Source organism: Serinus canaria, chromosome 26 (assembly GCF_022539315.1).
Source record: "Serinus canaria isolate serCan28SL12 chromosome 26, serCan2020, whole genome shotgun sequence".
Lineage (NCBI taxonomy): Eukaryota > Metazoa > Chordata > Aves > Passeriformes > Fringillidae > Serinus > Serinus canaria.
Window position 1 is genome coordinate 4,443,148 of NC_066339.1, and position 23,854 is coordinate 4,467,001.

The window sequence follows — 23,854 nt, forward strand, 5'->3', positions numbered from 1 at the left end:
CTCATCCCTGCCTTTTCCTCCTCAAAACCTGCCCCAGCAGAGCCTCTCTGAGGCCTCCTGATTGGGGAAAAAATGGGTCAGGAGCTCCAAAAAAAAAAAGAAAAGTTTGGAGAGCATGGAGACACCCATGGGTCATCTGAAAAGGAGGGGCCACAGCCTCCCCCACCAAAAAAAATCAAACCAAAATAATAAAAATCAATCCAAACTAAAGGAAAATCTTGATTGGGGTATTTGAAAGTGCCTCCTTCACCAGATATTTCACTTTATGAGGATGGAGTTTTTAATTCCAGCTGGGAAGAGCTGCCCAAAATCAGCTGAGGGATTTTCCACCTGGATCAGAGCTTGGTATGGTGTTTTACCTTCCAAAAAGAGGAAAAAAACCACCTGAAAAATTCCATTACAGCAAGAACTTCACATGGAAAGAGGGAGGGAAGGAATTTTTATCTTCCCTTTTCCCTCGGATCCTTTTGGAGGGTGGAGAGAGGTTGGGAAGGGCTGAAAAAAAATGGTAAAAAAAAAAAAAAAAAAGAAAAAGGAAGATTTTTTACACTAACCTCATAAAAATGACATCGTCACATTCCAGAATTAGAGCCATTAAAACAACACACAGAGGGATATTTTTAGCTGGATATTAACAGTAAATGATGCCATATTGAGGGAGCACTTCCACCAGCCCAGCCCTGGCCTCGCTTAACCAGAACCAAATGGCTCCAAGAAATCCAAATGAACAAAAAAAAATAAAAAATGACACAATTCCTCACAGGAAAATGAAGAAAAAAATCCCTTTTTACACCCAGCTCCGTGTCTGTGGCCCAGCCCCAGCTGTTCTGCCCTGCTCCAGTGCTCCTGGATTTTATTCCTCTGCTCCTGACTCCTCAATCCTCACAGGTGAGGGGTTAAACCCAGCCCCACTAATTAAGAGGACAAGGAACACCCTCCTGACAACCCCACCCCATGGGAAAAAGGGGAAAAAACAGGAAAAAAGGGGGGAAAAACAGGAAAAAAGGGGGAGAAAAAGGGGAGAAAAAGGGGGAGAAAGGGGGGAAGGGGAGAAAAAGGGGGAGAAAAAGGGGGAGAAAAAGGGGGAGAAAAAGGGGGAGAAAAAGGGGGAGAGAAAAAAGGGGGAGAAAAAGGGGGAGGAGAAAAGGGGGAGAAAAAGGGGGGGGGAACGGGACTGGGGGGCAAAAAAAAGGGGGGGAAAAAAGGGAAAACTGCTCCTGCATTTGTGCTCAGTGAAATATTAAATATGAATCAGGGAAGTGAGGAGAGAGATGAGTTTCACTTAAGTGCTCCGGCCTCGTTTTTATCTTAAATACCCTAATAATAGAGGATTACACAATATATTTGAGATGTGATCACATGTTTTATGGAATGGTATCTCTCCCAGGGCAGCAAAGTGCCTCTCCTCCCCCTCCACACCCTTCCCCAACTCCCAAAAAAGTCCCGTTTGCTCCTTCTCCAAAACAAGCCTTATTTTTGTTTATTCCTCCCCGTTTCTTTGACGTCTGTCTGCAGCACACTGCAATTTTTTGGGTATTTTTTGCACCATAAACCAAGCCCAGAGCAGCTGGATTTTCCAGCTGGCTCCTTTGCCATGGGTTTAGAGCTGGAAGGAGCTCCTGTGGGGTGCCAGACTCGGGGATTGTCCCCTTGCTTCTCCCAGGACATCCCTGCTCCTCGAGGTTTCCACGGATTTGGGTTCTCCATGTGGAACTCTGCCCTGTCTGCAAGGATCTTTTTCCATCCTTTCCCTCCATTCCCTGCACCCCAAACCTGCAGTGACCCCATCTCCCTGCACCCCATGGATTCAAACACCGGCTGCTGGCTAAAAGTTGGAATTCTCTGCAGCAATTCTGCAAAATAAAAACCACCCTGGAAAACCCCAAATCGTGGCTGAGCAGAGCTTTATTCCCACTCCTAAAAAAGCAGAGGATTCCCCACCAGAGGGATGTGCCACCCCCAGCACCCCATGCCCCTTGCTAGCTCATTCATGCGTTCCCTCGACTTTCGCCGTTGCTCCGTGCCTTTCCGTTACTGGGCACTCGTCATGCTTCCTGTCGCCATGTGCTTCCTCTGTCCTTTCGTTCCTTCCTTTCCTTGCTTTCAGTCCTGCCTTTCCTTCTCCTTTCGTTCCTTTCCTTTCCTTTCTTCCTGTCCCTGTCCTTTCCCTTCTCCTTTCCATTTCCCTTTCCTTTCCTTCTTCCCTTCCTCCTCTTTCACTTTCCTTTCCCTTTCCCTTCCTCTTTTCCTTTCCTTTCCTTCCCTTTTCCTTTTCCCCCTTTCCGCCCCAGGAATTCCAGGCAGACCCAGCCTGGCAGATCCCTTTGGAGCCCGGCAGTGCTGGAGGTCCCTCCACGTTCCCACAGCAACAGCGGGGGCGGGGGGGGTCCCGGGCCGGGGGCTGCCCCCCCCCCACCCCCCCCACCCCCCCCCCCCCGGTGCCCCCGGGCGACCTCTCCCCTCCGCCAGCCCCTGCACAAAGCTGGTGTGAGCTATTGAGGCTTTTCAGCCCCGTCCCGAGCATTGAAATGCAGGGATTTAACCCCAGCGCCAGCCCCCGGGCCGGGGAGAGGGAGGGAGAGGAGGAGGAGGAGGGAGGAAGGGGAGGGGATGCCCTTTCCACACCCCACCGGGCCGCCTGCTCTCCCCTTCAGGCTCTCCCCTGCCAGGTGTGGATTGGGAAGGATGAGGATGGATGGATGGATGAGGGAATGTTGAGAGCTGGGTGACCCTGTCTCCAGGGACACCCCAAAACAAGGTCCCTGAGCACCCCACAACGCCCCCATGGCCTCAACATCCCACCCACCTCGAGGCAGCACCCCTGCAGAGCAGCTTGAACCCAAAAATTCCCTGCAAAAACCTGTCTGGCCTCACTCTTGTAAAAGCAGCGAGGTCACAAGTGCTGGAAAAGGTCACAAATGGAATCTGGGCACGGAAATCCCCGCAGACACAGAGCTTTGGGCCCACCAGGATGAGACACAGGCTCCCAGCCCTGCAGGCTCCCCAAGGTTTCTTGGTGGGGTTTCACAAAGCTCAACGAGAATCAGGATGGAGTGCTGCCATTCCAGGATGAGGGAGTGAGCACACGGAAGAGCCCAGCCATCCAAGAGCCCGGGGAGAACGCTGGATGCTCCCGGGGATGGAGCAAAGCCTCCATCAAGCACCTAATTGTCCAAAACTCCCGCTGTGGGGACATTTATTCCTGACCCCAGCTGGTGCTCAGCCTGCTCCCTGGAGCAGGAAGATGGATCATCCTCGGGATAAGTCCTCCCCCTTTCCCCAGGTGCTGTGGCTGGAGGTGTCACTTGGTTTTTTTGGAAGTTCAATCCACCAGGAGAAACACCACGGGGGTGAAACGAAACATGAGCATCCACGAGAAGGAAAAACCCGATTTTCTGCAGGAGATCTCCCATTTCACAGCCACCATTTGCATCTTTTTGGCTGGGAGGGGGGACACAGATCTCCTGTTATCCGCTGGAATTCCGGGAGGGAGAGCAGGGAGCTCCTCAGAGGGGCACTGGCAGCAGCATTACACGCATGATTACCCTTTGGATGCGGGGAACAGGGGCTTAGCGGCGTGCGGAACGCCTGTTATCCAGGTAATGGATTTACAGCACTCCCTACTAAAGTATCAGACACAGCAATTTTTTACAGCTTTCACGCTGGAATTTATGGCTCAGGGAGGCGATCTCCGTACGAGGCGAGGGATCATTGCCTTATTTAGTAGCCGAGCAGGGAAATTGATGTTTTTTGGCCAAAGTTTGTTTGGAAAGGTAAGCTGCAGGCACGTCCCCAGGGCTGTGTGTGGCAGGGGACACACCAGGGGCACATCCAGAGCTGCTGCACACACGTGTCACTGTCACACGTGTCCTGGGCCGTGTGGGTGAGCTTCAATCTCCAGGAGCCCCTGGGAATGGGAAAGCAGCTCCTGGAAAACCAAAATCCTCTCAGGCAGGACCTGCTCTTGGTGTGACTGCCAAGGTTTTTGGTGTCCCAGCGCCTCGGATTGACGGGGGGGCAGAGCAGGCAGGAAAAAACCAACAAACTCCATCCCCAGGGATGGATCAACTCTGCTTCCCAAGGGACGTGGGACAAGGACAAACCCTTGATTTTTGGGACAGCTCCACCACGAATGGCCAAACCTGGCACAACCCAACCCAAATCACACCAAAACCCGACGTTGTCCCCAAACCGCATCCTCGCAGGACCCCGCTGCCTGTGTCAGCCAGCTTTGGAGGAACAGGTTGAATGTCCCCCATTACCTGCTGCTGCTGGAAGTGCAGGAGCTCCACGGGGCTCATCTCTCCGTTGGCCTCGGCTCCGGCGGCTCCGTCGCGGCCGCCGCCCCCGGGGCCGCCCCCGCTGCCGCCGCCGCCATCGGGCTGATTGCTCAGGCTGCTCACCCCGTTCTGCGCCGAGCTGGGCGTGGAGCGGATCGTCTCCGAGGCAGATTCAACCATCATGACTCGCTAGCAGGACCTAAAGAGGGGAGAGGAGAGCCTGAGAACGGGGGCTGAGGTGGCTGATCCCGGTTGGGTTTGAGCCGCGTTCGGTTCGCCCCGAAAAATAAAATAAAAAATAAATGTGGGAGCTGCTGCAAGCACGGTGCACATCCCTAGGCAAAGTGCAACCCAGTCCTTAGGAAAACTCACAATTCCAGCTTTCCCTGAGCCTGGTGCAAGGCACAGAGCTCCAGGAATCCGTTTGTTTTCCCCAAACCCCAAAGTATTTCATGGTGAGAGCATACCCGAAGCCCCAGCGAGACGCAGAGAACCCGCACCTCGTATTCCACCCTGAAAAACCCTAACAAAGTCGGAACATTCCCTCCAAGCGCTTCATCTCCCAGCAAACCACCAGTTCCCAGCTGGAAAAACCACCTGGCAGAAGGTGCTGGGCTGAGGAAACCCAAAGAACGGCAGAGCTGGGATGTGGGAACGAGAGCCCGGCAGAACACGGGCTGGAAAATCCTTCCCTTCTCCCAGTTTTTGCTCAGTGGGCTCGGATGAGTGCCAGGTTGGTGGTTGTGAAGCTGAGGGTGCCTTTTTCTGGGAGAAACTCCTGGATTTGGGCTGGCACTGGAGCAAACAGCACCAGCACAGCCAGCACTGGCCTCTGCCACATCCAGCCCTGACACAGAAAAGTGGCAGCACAGAATCCATCCAGGAGTGAGGGTCTCTCCCTCCTTCCCAAGACATGGAGAAGCAGTTTCTCCTCCATGGAGAAGCAGTTTCATCTCCACACCCCTCCATCCCACCAGCACGGGCTCAGCGCTCACCCACCGCCGCTCGCGGAGTTTGTAACAAGACGGGAACAAAACCAGAGAGATGGGATGAAAAAACACCACCCCCCTTCCCCTTTCCACCCTCTTTCCCCCCTCCACACCCCAAAAGGCAGCGAGACAAACCAGGAACAACATAATTGCTGAAATGTGGCGTGTAATAATCGCTATTCAGGGGCTGATCATTCATATTAAACAGGGAGCAGCGCGCTGCTCATTTGCATGTTGGAGATTATCTGCATTTCAAAAGTCATTTCCGCAGGGGATATGAGTGACATCCATTCCCAAGGGGAGCTCCTGGCTCCCTCCCACTGTCCCAGGGCTCTGGGGGTGACACACCGGTGGCTGTGGGACAGCTCAAGGTTAAGGGGATTACTGGGATTTGGGTTTGGTTGGAGCCGCTTCCCAAGGATGGGATGCTGACAGGATGCTGCCTCAGCAGCAAAAATCTGGAATAAACCCCTCACCTTTTTCCTTAAAACTGCATTATTTCCTTTCCCACTTTGAATTTCAAGGATTCCAAGTTCAGAAATATGAAATTATTGCTGTTCCTGTTCCCGTTTTCCCTCTGAAATCCACGAGGCCCCACGGGGAACGCTTCGTGTCCGACACTCCAACAGCATCGCCAGGGTCAGAAACTCATCAGGATTCCAGCAGGGATTTGACTTTTACATGGAGAACAGGAATATCCAGAGTTACAACAGGAAGTATTAAAAAAGGGAAAAAAAAGAAAAAAAAAAAGAAAAAAGACAGTTTTGGAAAGGATGTAAAACTTTCCTGGCTTCGGGCATAAACTGGAGTTTAACTGTTGGGAATTAGGAGGAAATCTCTGCTGGTGGAGGAGCCGTGGGCTCGCTCTGGTGGTTCCAGCCCCTGCCAGAGGCGGGATGCTGGAGCAGATTCCTGCAGCCCGGGTGATTCCCGGAGCTGGGGACACCGGGCCAGCTGAGTTCCCTCTCCAAGTCCTGTAAAACTCCACTTCCCATTCCCAAACCCCTCTGGGATGCTGGAGTGTCTGGGATCCCAACAACGCTGCGAGGGAAGTCATAAAAGAAAGTCATCATCATAATAATGGAAATATTTCCATTCCTATAAAAAGTTTTACAAAACCTTAAAGAAAAAAAAAAAGGGGGGGGGGAAAAAATAAAACGAAGGCGATGTCTGCGAGGTTATAAAGTGGATTTAAATTAGGAACAAGCACTTTTCCAGCCAGGACGGATCTGGGATGAGTGGGAAGAGCAGAACTGGGCTGAACGATGCCAGAGCACACGTGCAGCCCTGCACAGAGCCAGGAGGGATCCGCAGCATCCCGGCTCCTGCTGCTCATCCCTGGCAGTTCAAACACAAGCAGTATTCCAGGGATTCTCCTCCACGGCATCCAGAGGGGCTCAGCAGGATCAGACCTTCCCCCAGGCAGAGAGGCAGGGACGGTGCCCAGACAGTCAGCGGGAAGATCCAACAACACCCACATCCAGAGGGAAAGGGTGGGTTTGGTTAAAAGGGGAGGGAGGAGCCCCCTCCAACGGCAACAGCAACAGAAGCTGCACAAATGGATCGTTAATTACCATTAATTACCATTTCAGACTCGCTGAACCACCGCTCTGCGTTTTTTGTTCCCCCCCTTTTATCCAACCACGCACCTTCCGCAGGACAAAGGGAAGGAAACGGAGAATTACAAACGGAGCAACGAATCCCCCTGCCTTCCTTCGGCAGGACCATATGGCAACGAGGGGGTATTAATTACCGTGGCTTTTAATTAACAATTGCTTCATCTGAGCAGTAACATTTCCTTGACATCCCCCGACTCGCAGCTAACCTGCGCGGAACACGCTCCATCCCAGTCATCAATCCCGGTTTATTGACATCCATCCCTCCCGCAAACAGGCACCATCCCAGCGTTTTCCAATTAACACCTCCGCACTCTCTAATTAGCGCAATTAACAGCCTGATGGATGCCCGGAGCTTCCCTGGGAGGGAGGGGCTTGGAGCAGGGGCTGGGGACTTGGTGCCACGATTCCCGTGGGAACACCGTGCCAGGGAGCCTGGCAGTGCCATGGAGCCTTCCAGAAGGGAAGGATGAGCATGGAGGTGAGACCAAAGCCATGGGCTCAAAGCAATGGAGGTGGGATTTTAGGAGCAGCAAGAGCAGATGAAGCAGCGATTCTGCCCCAAAAAACTCCCAAGGAATTTTGGGCCATCCAGACCTGTCCGAAGCAATGCCACTGCTCCACCTGATTCCAAGGACAGGAAAACTCTATGGCACCTCCCAGGGCTTGCTGGAACAGCCACAGCCACACCACGAGCTCCTCAGAAACCACTGCCCCAACACCAATTTCAGCAGCTTTCCCTATTTTTCATTATCCTCATCACCGCAGCCCTCGGCAGCTCTGTAATTTTGGGCTGCCCTTTGTGGGCCACACACGGACCCAGTGTCACCTCCACCCCGCTGTCCCTGTCCTTGAGTCCCCATCCCCAACCACTGTGGGTTACCCTGCCCTGGGTGACCCCAGCCACAAACTCCAGGAACTCCTCAACCATCGCCCAGGAGGGAGGGATGAGGAATAACAGTGGGAAACACCACTGGGAAAAGTCACCCATCACATCTCCATGGGACAGCACAGGTGACACACAAACTGCCACTGAGACATTCCAGAGGCTGTTCCCACCCCTCCCACCACATCCCAGTCCCAAAGCAACATTCCAGAGTCATCCCAGTCCTAATGCAATATTCCAGAGCCTTCCTCCCAGCTCCAGCCTGGCCAGGACACGGAGGGGAGCAGGCGGCCTCTCCCCTGGGTACCAGCAGATCCCAAAGGAGCACAGACCCAGCAAACCCCCCCAGAGCCCTCAGAAATCTGCAGGATGCTCCTCTGCACAGCTGGAAGGAGAAGAACACTCAGGAAAGCTGGATCCCAGGCACTGGATCTGCTCCCAGCTATGGAAAGTTGAGCAACCTGCCCGTCCTGCTCCGGCACCGCGAGGCTTTAGGAAGCGGCTGCTAATCCTAAAAGGCTTCGCTGGAAGAGAAGCAGCAGCCCAGGATTGCTCCAAGAGTGGCTTTTTACCCTTTAATTAACACATAAACACATGGAAATGTGGAAAGGGGATTAAAATAAAAGTCTGGGGGAGCTGAGACGAATCCGGAGCATTACTGTAAATTAGAAGATATTTAAGGAACCAGGGACCGGCTAAGCCCAGGCACTGCTTTAATGGGATCTCACCTCTGGGCACTTTCATCTCCCACTTTCATCTCACTCCCAGCAACTTCTCTGGGAAGAGCCAACCTCTGGTGCTTCACCTTCACCCCCTGCCTCGGTGCCAGCCCAGCCCAGCTGCACTCGTGGGCACCAGGGACTGGCAGGCAGCGAGGAGCCTTCGCTGCTCTGCGGAAACCAGGCAGGGATGGCCACAGCTCCCAAAAATCAGGGATCCTTGGATCAGCTCACTCAGAGAGCTGGAGAGCACCTGGAAGCGTGAGGACTCCAACATGGGAAACCCTGGGATGGTTCCTGTGCTCCTGGCAAGCCCCACCTGCCTCTCCAAAACCCATCACGCCCGGAGCATCCCTGGCTCTCCAGAGCTGCCCCGAGTGCAGCCAAGCCCACAGGAGATCCCAGAGACACCAACGCCTGCCTGGCACCTCTCCCATTCCCTTCCAAGCTTCGAGGAATACAAAACCCCTCCCGGAGTGGGTGTGGGACTGGCTGGAGGTGGCCAGGCCGGTGTTGGGACCGCGGGGCTGCTGCTCCATCCTGGAGCACGTGCCGGGCTGCCCCATCCTGCTCCATCCCTGCTTCCCTCGCTGTGCTCTTGAAAAGATTAAAAAAAAAAGGAACCCCACTCCATCTCATTAAGAAAGTAAACACAAGAGCCGTCTAAGTGTCTAATTAAGCTTCTAATTAGTCCCTGCTTGTTACTAATGCAAATTAGATTACGCTGCTTAACTACAGCATGTCCACAACACCCTTGTTAATTGCGGCCTTTTGAAATTAAATTACTCCCTAATTAGCATATCAAAGCCATTGATTCGGAGCCAGGAAAGATGAGGGCAGGAGGAAGCCTAACGCCAAGTTTTGTTAATCAGGGATGTCTAATTAAATAGTGACGTGGAGCACGGGGCTCCCACCTCGCTGCTCCAGAGCCACCACACGTGGGGAGCCAGGGCAGCCCCTCGGTGGGTGCTGGGGGTCTCTGCACCCACCATGGGTCACTGTGGGGGTCATGAAGCTTCCTGTGGGCCAGGACGGAGGTCAACCACCAGTGTCCCATCAGGTGGGGATGCAGGTCTGGTATCCATGTCCCAGCCAGGATGAAGGTTTGGTACCCATGTCCCACTAGATTGGGATGCAGGTCTGGTCCATGTCCCAGTGGGTCAGGATGAAGGTTTGGTACCCAAACCCCATCAGGCTGAGATGCAGGTCCAGAACTCCTGTCCCACCAGGTTGGGGTGCAGGTTTGGTACCCATGTCCTGGTGGGTTGGGATGCAGAACCAGAACCTGCGTCCCAGTGGGTCAGGATGAAGGTTTGGTACCAGTGCCCCATCAGGGTGGTTGAGGTCCAATACCTGTGTCCCATCAGGTAGGGATGCAGGTTTGGTACCTGTACCCCATCAGGTGTGGTTGAAGGTCCAATACCTGTGTCCCATCAGTCTGGAATGCAGGCCCAGTGCCCAAATCCTGCAGGATTCCCACTGGGAGCAGGCTGGGGGCACTCCCCAGAACCCAGGAAGCCCCTGTGGAGCCACATCAGCCACCACAGTGCCAGGTCCAGCCCTGCATCCCCTCATTTCTCATCCACCTAAAAACTTGTTTTCCTTCAGCCCAACACGATCCAAGTGGGAATTCAAAGATCCCAAAACTCCCTCCTGTGCCCATGGATCAGGGTCAGCCTCTCCCCAGCCCCAAAATCCTTGGTGACCCCACACAGGAGCAGGAGAGGCCCTCAGTGAGGAGACTGGATCCAAAGGCAGAACCACTCCAAGGAGAGTGAAAGTGAAGCCTAATTTTGAAGTTATTTCAATAACTTCCTGAATGACCCAGTTCTTCCCATTTTATAACTTTTCCTGGATTTTTTTTAATGTGCTTTTTTTCTTTTTTTTTTTTTTTTTTTTGTTTAAAGAGGTGGGAAGGGAAAAAAAAAAAAGGGACGAAGATTGGAAAAGTTTAATAGAGGGAGAAAAAGTCTATTAAAAAAAAAAAAAAATAAGGCAGGCAGCCCGTCTCAGGGGAAGAGCTGAAATATTAAAGAAAGGAAAATCGCTTCTCCGGCTGCCGAGGCAGGGCAGGAGAATGGAGCAGCTGGAAGAGCAGGAACGGGGCACTTTTAATTGAAAAAAAGGAGATTCAAATGAAATATCCAATATCCCCCGTTAAAGAAAGGAAGAAAGACGGACCTTGGCCGCCGAGAAATTGCTAAAAGCCCCAACTTTTCTTTCTCAGAAGTTATAGGAAAGAGGGATGAGAGAAAGGAAGGGAAAAAAAGGGTTTTTCATCCGAGAGGAACTCAGAGGGAATGGAGGATGAGGGCGGGGAGAGAGAGAGAGAGAGCGAGAGCAAGTTTTATTCATTTATTTTATTTTATGAGATGAGTAAAAATAATATCTTTAAAATAAAAAAAAAAAAAAAAAAAGAGAGAAAAGGCCGAGTTTTATAATGTCCCAGTGTTTGGAAGCAGCGGAAGGGAGCGGAGAGGGGGGAAAGCAACTAAGAACAGAAGGGCCGGCTCCAACCACCCGCCGCACGAGCCTCTCTCCCAACGAGATTCAATTAATTGATAACAAGAGGCATCAAATTAATTTTTCAAGGATGTTAGATTTTGATGAAGGAAAAAATCTCTCTGATTTTAATCGGGGCGGCGTTTAAAAGGCATAAATGAATATCCCTTTCTAATCATCTGAGGCGCCGAGGAAGCACCAAGCGGTTAACGTGGAAATTCAAATCGTTTAATTGGGGAGGTGGGGGGGAGGTGGTCGTGGTGGGGGAAGGGGGCCCGGGGTTTTCTTTTTAAAGAGCTTTATGAAGAAATTATTTAAAAAAAAAAAATTGTATTTCTTTCAAGCATCTCGGCTCTCCCCCCTCCCCGTCCTTCTCCCAGCTCCGGAACGCAGCCGCACTTGGAAAAACCCATCTCAGAGCTTCTTGCTTTTGAATAGAGACTGTTTCCCAGCACAATCTAATTAACAAAAATGATAATGAAGACGGCGGGGAAAAAATTTCAGAGGGAACAAAATTAAAAAAAAAAAAAAAAAAAAAACTCTCCAAATTCCCAGGGAAAAAAAACCCCAAACTCACGGGATAAGGTGAGATTCCCACCACGCACAACTCCCATCCATCGCTCTGTGCTTCCACATGGGATGAGGGTTTTAGGATTTGGGATGAGGTTTTCAGAACAATCCCCCCAAAATCCCATTAAAATAATTGCCAGCAGTTCCCATTGCTGGCGTGGGATAGAGCTGCAACCAACACGGCATCACCCACACCAGTTTTCCAAAGGTTTTTCCAGCATCTCCCCGTAAATCCCAGCCTCTCACACACACCCAGTGCCCAGCTCCCAATTTTTTTACAACTCACACACTGGGGATGCATCCCCCTGGTGCAAACCCCACCTGGAATTCCTGCTGCAGGCACCAGAGCCCTCATCCCACCTGGAGCACACGGAATGCTCCAGCCAAAATCTCCCCCGTGCCCGCCGTTCCCAGCCAGGATGGTCCCACACCTGCCTGGGACACCTGAGGAAGAGGAGGCATCTTCCTCTTGGATGGAGGCTCAAGGACCCTGCCCTGTGGCAGCGAGGAAGAGCAGGGACATGGGAAAATGTCCCGACTCAATCCTTGGAAAGGCGAAACTCCGGGAAAAGGGGAGCGATGGGGGAAACTCTTCCATCAAAATAAACCCCAAACTCCAGGGGCTCCCCCCTCCCCATCCCATCAGGAGAGGCTGCAAAGGGCAAGGATGGAGCCAGGGAGGAAGAGATGCCCTGGAGCAGGAGAGGGACACTTGGAATGGGATGAGGAGCGAGGCCAGGGCTCAGGCTCGGCCTCTCACCTCCTACCCCGAGCGAAATTTTCCAGCTGAGTTCGTGGGGAGTCAGACTGGAAGTTGCTTAAAGCCTCTCCTGGCCTTCAAATAATCCAGAGGGGAAGAAAAAACAGGACGGTACCTATGGAGCAGCAGGGAGGAACTCGGATGCCACAAGTTTTCCCAGACTCCGTCGTGTCTGTGCAAAAATTCACCCAGAAAAGGCTCTGGTTAAGGCACTCCTCGATGCTTTCCACGGCAAATCCCATTTCTGTGCAGGAAGAGGCCTGGTTTCCATCCAGAAATTATGCTGCTCATGAGGAGGGAGAAGAAAAAAGGCAGTGGAGGTGAGAACTATCCTTGGGCATTTTCAAACTCCTGGTCTGAGTCCATTTTTTTTCGTATCCCGACCGGAGGCAGCGTGACCCGAGGCCGGCTCCGTCTCACAGCCCTGCCAGAGCCCAGCTCCACACTTCCAAACAGCTTCCCTGATGTTATTCCTGCACAGCTTGGCTTCTCCATGGGCAGACTGAGCATCTCCTGGTTTCTCTGGGCACCTGCCACCCCCACGGAGCAAACCCAGCCCCGCAGAGGAACACGGCTCCCGACAGCTCGGCTGGGAATAACCCCGGAGGTTTCTCCACTAAAACCTGGGAAGCAGCGTGTTCAGCAGGGCTGTGCTGGGATCCTGCTCTGGGAATGCTGCTGGGTGCCCACGGAGGGGAGTGGGATGCTGCATTTAATATTTGAGGTGCTGGGAAGAGAGCACAAGAAACAGGAGCATCCCTTGGCTGCGGGAAGCGCTTCCCAGCAGGATCCTGTGCTGGAGTCAGAAGGTCACCGGGGTCCCCTTCTTGGTGTCACCTGGATGAGCCATGTCCAGCCACCACGTCCTCTTCCCGGGAGTGTCCTCTTCCAAAGAATGTCCTCTTCCCAGGAATGTCCCCTTCCCAGGAATGTCCCCCTCTCTGGCTCTTCACAGGGAATCCGGGAGGCGCCGCCCGGCCCAGCGCGGATGGATCCCGCAGGGATGGCAGCAAACCTCTGCCACGGCTCCAGCGTCCCAGCCTGGCACACAGGGAAGGGCTCTGGTCCCACAGCATCACTCCAGGGTCACACTCAGCATTCCCAGGTCGTGCTGATCCATCCAGGCTCCCAGGCATCCCCACAGCTCAGCGGCAGCGGCGTCTTCAAACCCAGCACGTCCCTGCTGGGCTGGGACAGAGCTGGGGAAGGGGGAAGTGAATCCATGTCCTGAATCCCTGCTCGTCCCAGGCAGTGCTTCCTCTTGGGAATGGTGAGATCCTGAAGCCCAACTTTAGGGTGTCCTGGCCCCCAGGTGGCTGCTGCTGCTCCAGCTCAGTGGCCAAGGAAGCCCCAGCACCTTCCCAGTGCCGTGGGACACAGAGCACCGTGCAAATCCCAGGGATTATTCCCAGGAATTGGGCTCCCTCCACCCCTCCTAAAAATAACCCTTTAAAAAAATTAATTAATGATTCACCAATTGTTGTCACCCTCCTGCAGTCCTGGGTCCTCTGAGCACTTTGGGGCGCTGGGGCAAGGAGGGGCTGGAGGTCCTTGGTGCCCACCTGGCTCCCAACGTGTCCCCTGCCTGAGCAGGACTCACCACCAGACAATTGGAAGCTGCTTTTATAGGGGAGATCCCAAAAACCCCCAGCTGAGGGCTCTGGCATGGGGTCACAGGTGAGGGTGCCCACCTTGGGCTGGGTGCCCACCCTCTGGGTGTCACCTTTGTCCCACAGCACAGCCCCCGGGTTCCCGCTCCTTCACAATCCTGTCACATCCTCTTCCCACATCTCCCATGAGACAGGGGCACACAGAACTGTCCCCAAACTGTCCCTGGGTGGGCAGAGAGCACTGACATCACCCACTGCAGGACATGGTGTCCCAGGGGCTGTCACAGGCAGGGCACCAAGCCAGGGGACGTTCCCCCATTGTCCCCAGACCAAAAATCATCACACCGTGGTGAGGGAAGGCAACAACACCAGGATACAAAACCAGACAAGCTGTGAAGAGGACACAGCTGGGGACACCAAATCCCTCAGGGACATGAGCCACATCCCTGGCCCCGTGTCCCCCATGTCCTCTCCAGCCCCAGCACAGTCCTGCCCACTGCCAGGAGTTTTCAATCCCCTATTATCATTATTCTAAACCTCCAGATAAACCCAGCAATCTGTGCTCGTTCCCACAACGCTCGGGAAGGACCCAGGCTGCAGTGGAAGGAGCTGTTTGTCCCCTCTGAGGGGACAGGGGTCTGTCCCTCCATCCTTTTCCCAGAAGGATGAATGGGCACAGTCCTGTCTCCATCCCAAATTTACAGCTGGAAATTCAGCAGCAGCGACGCTCCCGACGCATCCCCTGGGGACACGAGGGACCAGCCAGCAGCAACCCCCAAACCACCCCCTCACCTGCCAAACTCCCTCCCACCGCATTCCCAAAGGGAGCAGACTCTTCCTCAGGGAGGATTTTAAACCCCCAGCCCCACAGAGCACGGGGATCTCTCCAGAATTCCTCCTTCCCAGGCACAGCCCACGGTGCCGGCATCGGAACCGGTGGGAAAGCTGAGGATGCAGGGATGAGGAGGGGTTTGGTCCATGGATGCAGGGATGAGGAGGGGTTTGGTCCATGGGTGCAGGGATGAGGAGGGGTTTGGTCCATGGATGCAAGGAGAAGTGGGAATAACCCAGACAGGGCTGTGGGCTGCATCCAGAGGGTCCTGAGCATCCCTCAGGATGCAGAGCCCAGCCCTGAGACCCATCCCGTGGGAAAGGGCTGAGCTGGACCCTGCAGCCCCCGGCACCTCTGGGTCTGACTTTGGGAAAGTCAAATCCCAGCTCCAGCCCAAATCCCACTCCTGTCACGTTGGAAAAAGGGGATGGAGAGAAGGTTGTGCCGAGCCACGGGAGCAGAGCTCAGCCAGAATTCCCTTCCCGGGGTTTCTCTGACACACTCTGCTCCCACCTCTCCCAGGATGGATTTTGGGACATTTCCCTTCACCTGTTTATCTCAAGAGCACAGGGAGGGAATCTCCCTTCCCCAATACGCACAAAAAGCCAAAATTACAGAGATCTGCCCCAACTCTTCCTCTCCTTCACCTCCACGGGAGAACAAGAGCTCTGCTGCCAAACCCAGACCCCCTAAAACCCCCGAGTGCCTTGGGGTCAGAGGGACAGGAATGGGTCCTGCCAGAGAGGCAGAACTGAGGGTGAAAACCCCAGACCACGAGTTCCAAGAGGCTGAGACAAGCTGGGAGCAATGGGATGAGCAGGAGCATCACCCTCCTCCTCCTCCTCACCCCCCCAGCCCCAGCTTTACCCACCCAGCAGGTGACAAGAGCCCCTTTTGTGTTCCAAGTGAGGAATTCCTGTTGATTTTGAGGGTTTGATTTATTCATGGGGAACATCTGTGGCAGCCTGGCTCCCCAAACCCAGTTTGGGCAGAGCTGAGGCTGAGCACAGGGCAGGGCAGCAGGGGATGGGGATGGGGACACCCTGCCCTGCCCACAAACCCAACCCCATCCCAGCAGGACCCTGCTGCAGAAATGCAGGATAAAAATCCATCCAGGAAGCTGCAGGGAAAGCAGGTTGGGGTGTAAAGGAGAAATGTAAATTTTCAGGAAATAATCCCAGAGAAAGGCAAAGCTGGAGACTTTATAATCCCACCTGAATCCACCTCGGTAAAAATCCAGGGGTTTGCAGCTCTGCCCAGCCCAGCACATTTCCCAAAATTAACATTTCCTGCCTCAAAACTTACAGGACACTTCTCCCCATGCCTTTATTTGCTCTTCTCCTGTTTTTATCAGGTCTGCTGATGCCGAGTTTCTCTTCCCCATCCGAGTTACCCCACGTTCCAGGGAATTTCCCTCCCACTGGCAGCTCTGGCAGCATCCCAGAGGAAGGAGCAACCTGCTGGGTGCCAGGAACCCTCCTGGGGACACAGAGCCCCTCAGCACCTCCCTCCCTGCTGGGACAAGGGACACAGCCTGGAAGTGGCACCCGGAGGGGATGCAGGAGAGCTCCTCTCCCCAGCCAGCACAAGGACTCTGTCCAATATTCCTGCCCAGATCAGCCCAAAACTCTGGATCCTCAACAAGGAATGTCAGCTCTGCCAGGTATTTCCTGCCACAAGTTGTCCCCTCACGCTGGGGGGCTCCTCCAACCCCGTTGTGCCCACCCTGAGGCCCAAAAGCTTCTCCTGAGGCTGCAGTGGGGCACCTTTCACCCATCCTGGGATGCCATCCCTGCCAGGCATTCCCTTCTCCCAGGAGCTGAGGGAGCCCCAGGTCCCTGCAGGCTGTGGGGTCACTCCTGCTCCAGGAGCACCCTCCCAGCAGCTCCAGGACCGTGTGGGCAAGGCAGGGTGCCCCGTGCTGGAATCCCCATCCCAAGGGATGTGCCTGGCACGGGATGGGAGGCTCCAGCAGAGCCGTGAGCCCGGTGCCAGCTCCAGGAGCACCAGCAGAAGGGCACTGGGGGCACATCCTCACTCCCAGGCATGGCAGACACCCCGGAGAGGCAGGAATGTGAATCCAAGGGGCCTCCAGATGGAAGGAACTGCTGGGAACTCGGGATCACAGCTCATCCCTGGCTCCACAGCACAATCCTGGCCTTGTATTCTGCACTAAGCCTCCTCCACTGTTCCCTCTTTTCCAAGGCATCTTTTCCCAATCCATGACAGCTCCTCCAAGATTCTCCCATCCACATCCAGCTCCCAGACAGCAAAAAGAAAATCACTCACCTAAAATCTACAGGCTGTGGAATAAAGCAGGACTCGGAGAGAGCAAGGGAAGGGTTTGGGATCAGAGCTGACAGATCCCGAGCGAGGCTGGCAGTGGGATGCTCAGCCAGGGACCTGGAATGGCACCGATTTTGTGCCTTTATCAGCCTTGGAGCAGGGAGATCCCCATGGATGAGCCCAGGGCTGTTCCAAGGAGTCGTTCCTGAGCACCTGCTCTGGGCAAGCGGCTCCTCCCGGCTCCATGGCTGTGGGAACGGGAGCAGCATCTCCCCGAGCTGCCAAACACAACCTGACAGCACCCAGAGCACAAACCCATCCCACTGGGGCTTCCTCCTCCTCCTCCTCCCGCTCCAGCTGGGGCCATCCCGGTGCTCCCCAGCCCCATCTGCCCATTCCAGCTCCGGAGGAGTTTTCCCAATGAGGCAGAAAAAAACGACTTCCAAATCACCTCCAAATCACCCCCCTTTCATGGGATTTTTTTTCCTCCTCTACGCCCTTAAATTATTTTGTGCACTTTGCCACAGTTTTGAAAGGAATTCTCCATCAAACCATTCCATTCCCCCGACTTCTGCCTCTGACAAACCCAGCGTGGAGCTGAGCAAGGTGAGATTTCCTCCACATCCACCCTCTGCTCCTTTATTCTCCCAGGAAAAACCCCTGGTTTTGCTGCCAACCTGGCTCTACAACCCAGGAGGAGGGACAGCTTCCACAGGAACACGCTGCCAGCAGCTGCTGCCAACTTGCCAGGGCACGGAGCCGCCGGGAAGTGCCAGCGGGGCTGGCAGCGCTGGCACCAGAAGGCTCCACCCCAGAGAGACCTGGGCACAGCAGGCTGCAAACACAGCCTGGCTTTTCCTTAAAAATAAAATAAACCCCGGGAGAAAAGATCCAGACTCACGCCAGGCTCCTTTCCCTGCGCCTCCCGGTGCCAACGCCGTGCCCGTGGCGCAGGAATCCCTTAATGACTTCCCTGCAGCTCATCCCTGCTCCAGCAGGATCCCTAGGAAATAAATCGTGGCTTTGGATCCCTCCTCTGCTTCTCCTGCCTCTCCCCTCTCCCTTTTCCCTGATGCCATTCCACTTCCAAGCACGTTTTTGTCACGGGCAGCCGGATCACCACAACACATTTCGTGCTGAGCCATGCCAAGAGCCGTTTAAATTAGGAAAAGTTTGTAAAAAACAAAAACAAACCCTCAAGCAGCGTCTTGGCTGGATTTCATCTCCCAAACACTTGGAGAAGGGGGGGAGGAAAGAAAAAAAAAAAAAAAATTAGGAAGTTTTTCAAGCTGTGCCCGGCCCCATCTTGATCTGCAAGTTCTGTTTGAGTTGAAAAGGTGCAGCACAAGGAGGTTTTGTAAGAGATAAAATGGGTGCAAGTCCTTGCCCTGAGCTGGCCCAGGAGCCAGTGCTGCTGGTCACAGCCCCACGGCCACTCAGGGGGCTCTGGGGCCACCCCAAGTGTCACCAGCTCCGTGCAGGGCCATGTCCCAGCCCCTGGGGTTATTTCTGAGCCAGCTGAGTTTCAATCAGGTGCATCCAGGAGTGGCTCAGGGAGGATTTTTTCACCTTCCGAGGCAAACATGTGGAAATTCCAAGCTCTGAGTGGTTTTGTTTTCTCTCTCTTTCCTTCCCTCTCCTGCTACCAGAGCTCATCCCTCTGTGGGGAGATGCCCACGGAGCAGGGGCGAGCTCCCCACCCTGCAGGATCCCCCTGTCCGTGCTGCAGGAGCTGCACAGCAGAGAGGAAGGGACAGGAAATTTCAAGTTCCCACTTCCAGAAGCGGCAGGTGACGCCGAGGCGGCAGCGGGGTCATTTCGGGAGCAGAGCAAAAACCCAGGGTGGCCCTGGAGGAGGAGGTTGGATCCCCCCCCTGCACCCAGAAATGGGGAACAACCCCTGGAGACCCCAGACCCACCTCGCCAGCCCCACCCCAGCGCTCTGCTGGGCTTCAAACCCACGGGGATGAAGGGCAAAAAAACCATCACAGCCCTTCCCGAAAGAAGAGAATTTCCCCAAATCCTTCGGGCTCCCAAAGCCCACGGTGAAGGGAAAGGCAAGGAGCCATAAATGTGTATGAGTTATAAACCCAGGGACCTCCGGGCTTCTCCTCCCGCCTTTCCCCGGTGGGAAGAATGAGCCTGTTCCCCTTGCCCCCCACCTTGCTGCCACAAAGGCAATCCCAACCCCACAACTCTCCCCCTCCGGCCCCGCTCCCCGCCGGACCGACAAGAAAAGAGAAAAAAAGGATGGTTGGGGGGGAGGGGGGGGTGGAAAAAAAAAAATATCAAAGGAGAGAAAACCCTGAAAGCCAGAGCCCCCCGGCCCCTCCCCAGCCCCACAGCGAGACACAAACATCAGCAGACTCAAAGCATCCCCCGAGCCAGCGGCGGAAAAGAAAAGCTCCCGGGCTCTCCGGGCAGCAACTTCACAACTGAGTGCACTCGCATTCCTGCCGGGTTATTAGGAGAGAAAGGCCGAGGGCCCGAGGAGATATTTTAGTGTCACTCGGTTTTATACATTGCACTCGTTTTTTTGTTGTTGTTGTTGTTGATTTCCGAATGCTCCCTGCTCTTCCCTTTTCCAAAGGGGATGTAAATCCTCCTGGTTTCCAGGCAGGACAGCAGGGCTGGACACAGATTTTACAGATATTTTGGATATTATCTGTTTCTCCAGCCCCTTCCCCACCTCCCCCAGCAGCAACTTTAATCCGTTTTATTCCACCTCGCTCCGTTTGCTCAGCCTTTCCCCCCTCCCCACCCCTTGCCTCCTCCTTCCCTGACCCCGCTGGGCGACACATCCCGGGGTGCAGGGGCTGGGGGGGATTTTCCACACCGATCCCGTTCTCCTGCACTTTTCCCTCCCATCAAATCCAACTTTGTGCTACTCGGCAGTGCCACTTTGGATTTTATATTTTACCTGCCAGCGACGCTCGATCCGGGAACGGACTCACCCCCGTCCTCACACTGAGAATCCCCTGAAAAAGGGGCTTTGGGTTGGGGGAGATCCACCAAAAAAAACAACTCCCAACAAATAATAAATGAAATTCCACATCAAAATAAACGGGGAGCAGCTCAGAGCAGAAGTTCTCAGCGTTATTTCTGGGAGATCCCAGGAGCAGAGGGCTCCGGGATCTTCTCCACAGCCCCCAATCCCACACCACAAAGGGCAGGAGAAGCCGGAGCCTCCCAGGGCTCCACAGCCCTGACAAAGCTCCCTGGTTTGGCACAGGGAATTCTGCCCTTTCTCCCCCACATTTTCCCCTTTCCCAGTTCGATTTAAGTGACCTGAAGGAGAAAAAAATTAAATAAAAAGGGGGAGAGCAGAGTAATTTTTCCAACCCTGATTATTTCCTCCACCCACCCGCTCCTGGAGCCTGTTAGATTTATTTTGACGGACTTTAAGGTGGGGCGGCAATTAAAAAAAATAAATTAAAATCCTTAATTTAGAGTTAAGATTCTGGAAAACCCTGAGACTTTGCTGTGTTTTAATCGAGGATGTGGGGAGGCAGGAAAGGGAACACATCCCTGCCGACACCCGGGACCGGGTCACGCCGCCTGCGTGAGTGAGACACATGTTGGGTTGATTTAACATCAAATCCCTGCCCTCCACGGAACGTACTCCCCGTGTAAATTTTTAACACACCAGCAGAAATTTGTAAAAGTAAATCCTCCTTCTGGTTTGGGTTAAAAACAACCCAACCTTTTAATACAGAAACTAATAACAATTTTATTGTCTGCCCCACAGCTTTACGACGCTCGCGGAGAAGTGAGGTCTTAATCTGATGGAAGTTGGGGTGGAGGGTGGGAAAAGGAAAATCTTGGGGTATCAAGTGATGGGGAGGGAAGAGCTGCCTGAAGCCGAGGAGTGATCCCAGGCTGGAATTCGGACACAAATTCCTCCAGGACTACATTAAGAGCAGCAGGAAAAAAAAATAATAATAATCTCAGCACAAGTTTTCCGAGCGGGCACTTCCAACCACGACTCCCGGCAAAGTGGGGTTGGTGAATTATTCCCACTTTCTCCTCCGCACATTTTTCATTTGTATTAAAAAGTGCACAGGAGGGAGAGAGGGGGAGACACACGGCCCTTGGCTTGTTCGAGTTTTAAACGAGGAAAGAGAAACCAGCATCGCTCCCAAACGGAAAGAGAAAACCCAATTACGCTCCACTTGTTCTCTCCCATCCACACCTCCGAACGCGCCTGCCAACTCAAACCAGATTTCCTACACCCAAAGAAACATCCAGAGCCATCCGCGGCACTTCCCGAAGTGCCCTTTCCTCCCGGAGAGGGGGAGAGGGGAGAGCAGACAGAGGCGCGTTTGTTTATCCCACGGAGGAGCGGGGAGAGGGAGCCGGGAAGAATAGAAATCCCTGAACTTTGCCAGCGCCGGGAGAGCATCGCAACGACGGCGGACACCGCGGTGGGAAGGGGATGTTGCCGGAGGCTGATCCAGAGCTTCGGGTGAGCCAGCACACGCTGTCTGCCCGGGAATTTCGGAACTCCCAGAAGACGATGCTCCGTAATAAAAACTCTTCCCGAACACGTTATCACTGCCGGCACCACCGGCAGCCACTGCCGGCAGGGTCCCCGCTGAGCTCCCGCGGCACCGGGCATCGTGTCCTGGTTAGAGAGACCCCCCCCCCACCAAAATCCTTGGAAAAGCCTCCCCAACCTCTGTCCCCGTCCGAACAAAGGCGCACGGAACCCCCGCAAACTTTACAACCGGGTGAAACCCAGGCACGGGTGAGCCGCGGGGCAGCCGGCTGCCGTCAGCCCCTCCGGAATCCAAACCTGCGCGGGTTTCTCGGGAATATTCTCCAGCTCCATCCGAAGCCGTGCCTCGTCCTCCTCTCCCTCACCTTGCAGTCTGGGTTAGGGTTTTGGAAGCGGCGCTGGATTTTCCCAGGGCGCTGCGGGAGCGACGGCCGGGCTGGCTGCAGGTTGTCGGGGACGGCGGCGGCTGCTTCTCCCAGGAATTGCAAAACTTGGGGCAGACTTACGGATTTCTCTCCAAGGAGGGAATCACACCCCCGGGCCCAAACGGCGGCGGGTCGAGGCTGAGTTAAAATGTGATGGAGGAAGGGAAAAAAAGGGGGAAAAACCCACCCGAGCCCCTCCAGCAGCCGGAATTAAACCAAAACTGCCGGAGAGAAAGGAAAAGATGGGGAGGAAATGGGAAGCACCAACAAAGGGAGCGCTGGGGCGGCTGCAGGGCAGGGGAGGCCGGCCCCCCCCCCCACCCCGGTGCGCTGCCCCCTCGGGGGGTGCGGGACCCCCGAAGCGCCGCAGCGGAGGCGGGTCCGGATCCGGCACCGGCAGCGCGGCTGTGCCGGCGGCAGCGCAACTTTCCCGGGGCCGACCCCCCCTCGCCGAGGGGGCTGCGACCCCCCCCCGTCCCGGCTCCCGGCCGCCCAAACGCCTCGGGGGCGGCGGCGACCCCCGCGCCCGCCCGGAGCCGGGCAGCCCGCACGCACCGGGACCCCCGCGCTGCTCGGGGCGCGGCGGGACCCCCGCACCCCCCCGGCGAACCCCGCACGGCGGAGCGCCGCGATCCCCGAGCGCTCGGTGCCCCCCGCGCCCCGCCGAGCCCCGGCCCGCCCGCACCCCCGGCTCCCCCAGCGCCGGCCCCGCTCCCTTTGTCCGGGCGCCGTAACAAAACTTCCGAGCGCGGCGCGGCCGAGCGCGGGGCACGGCCCGCCGGGGACAGCGAGGGGACACCGGGGGGGGACACGGCCCGCGCCCCCCGCACCTGCCGGGGGGTCCCGCCCCGCGCCCCCCTCCCCCGGAGACACCCGCGGACCCTCCCGCGCCGCTCGCACCCACCTGGTCGCGCCGATCGCCGGGCTCCGGGGCGGGCATGAGCCGCGCCGCTCCTTCCCCCCCCACCCCTGCACAGCCCTCCCCGCACCGGCACCTTCCCCAAACTTCGACGGGGCGGGCGCGGCGGGGCCGGAGCTCAGAGGCGGCGCGGCATGGCCGGGCGGGGGGCTCCGTGCGGCGGCGGCGGGGCCGCGCTGCGGAGCGGTGCCGTGCGGGGCTGGGCGCGGGGGGCGCGGGCAGCCGGGGCCGGCCGGGCCGTGGCCGCGCTCAGGTCCGGCTCGGCGCGGCGGCGGCGCGGGCGCGGCGGCGGCGCGGGGCGGGCGCCGGCCGCCCTACCATAGTTCCTCTAAAGCAGGTGCAGCCGCTTTCCCCGCCCGAGCATCCCCCCCCCCCCCGCGCCCCCCGCTCGCTCGGCGGAGTTGGTGGGGTTTTTTTTGGGGGGGGGTCTCCCCGCTGGTTGGAGCACCCCGCTGGATGGAGCCTCCTCCCTTCTCCCCCCACCCCGCCGTTCTTTGGGTCCCCCCCGCGTTTTGCTCATTAATGCCTGCGCTAATTGCTTTCTGCCGCGTTCGGTCCCCGGCGCGCAGCGAAGCCGTGGGCTTGGGGAAAGGGGGGAGCGGCGGGGAAACTGAGGCACGGGGGGATTGGGGACACGGCTCGGGGCGCTCCGTGGGATCACAGGGTCGGCCGGGTGGGGAGAGAGAGCTCGGAACGAGTTCAACGCGCTGGGCAGAGGCAGGACAGGGGCGCTGAGCCCCATTTACAGATGGGGACAGCGAGAGGCTGAGCTGGTGACCCCAACACCTCCAACTGTGACACCCCCTGTGACACCCCCTGTGACACCCCGACATCCCGTCCCACAGCAGGGACAGAGTCCCCAGAGCCCCTGGGGGAGCAGAGCTGTGTCAGGGTGCTGCACCCAAACCAGCCCCCAGATATTTCACCCAAACATCGGCAGAAAGGCCCCAAAACTCCGAGAG

At 55.8% G+C, this 23,854-nt stretch overlaps 1 protein-coding gene across 5 annotated transcripts in view; it reads right to left on the reverse strand.

Moving 5' to 3' along the window:
* The window catches only part of FOXP4 (forkhead box P4), a 58,503-nt gene extending 35,528 nt beyond the window's left edge, over positions 1–22,975 (reverse strand). For 2 of the 5 annotated variants that reach the window (XM_050985156.1, XM_050985154.1), the window contains exons 1-3: positions 22,878–22,921; positions 5,746–5,943; positions 4,263–4,479 (exon numbers count right to left, since the gene is read on the reverse strand). In XM_050985156.1, the coding sequence (XP_050841113.1) occupies positions 4,263–4,463 (201 nt within the window). In that variant the 5' untranslated portion in view covers positions 4,464–4,479; positions 5,746–5,943; positions 22,878–22,921. Of the gene's footprint in view, positions 1–4,262; positions 4,480–5,745; positions 5,944–22,877 lie in introns of all 5 variants that reach the window. The other 3 variants (XM_050985157.1, XM_050985158.1, XM_050985155.1) reach the window with 3 other exon arrangements.
* Between the last annotated feature and the right edge of the window lie 879 nt (positions 22,976–23,854).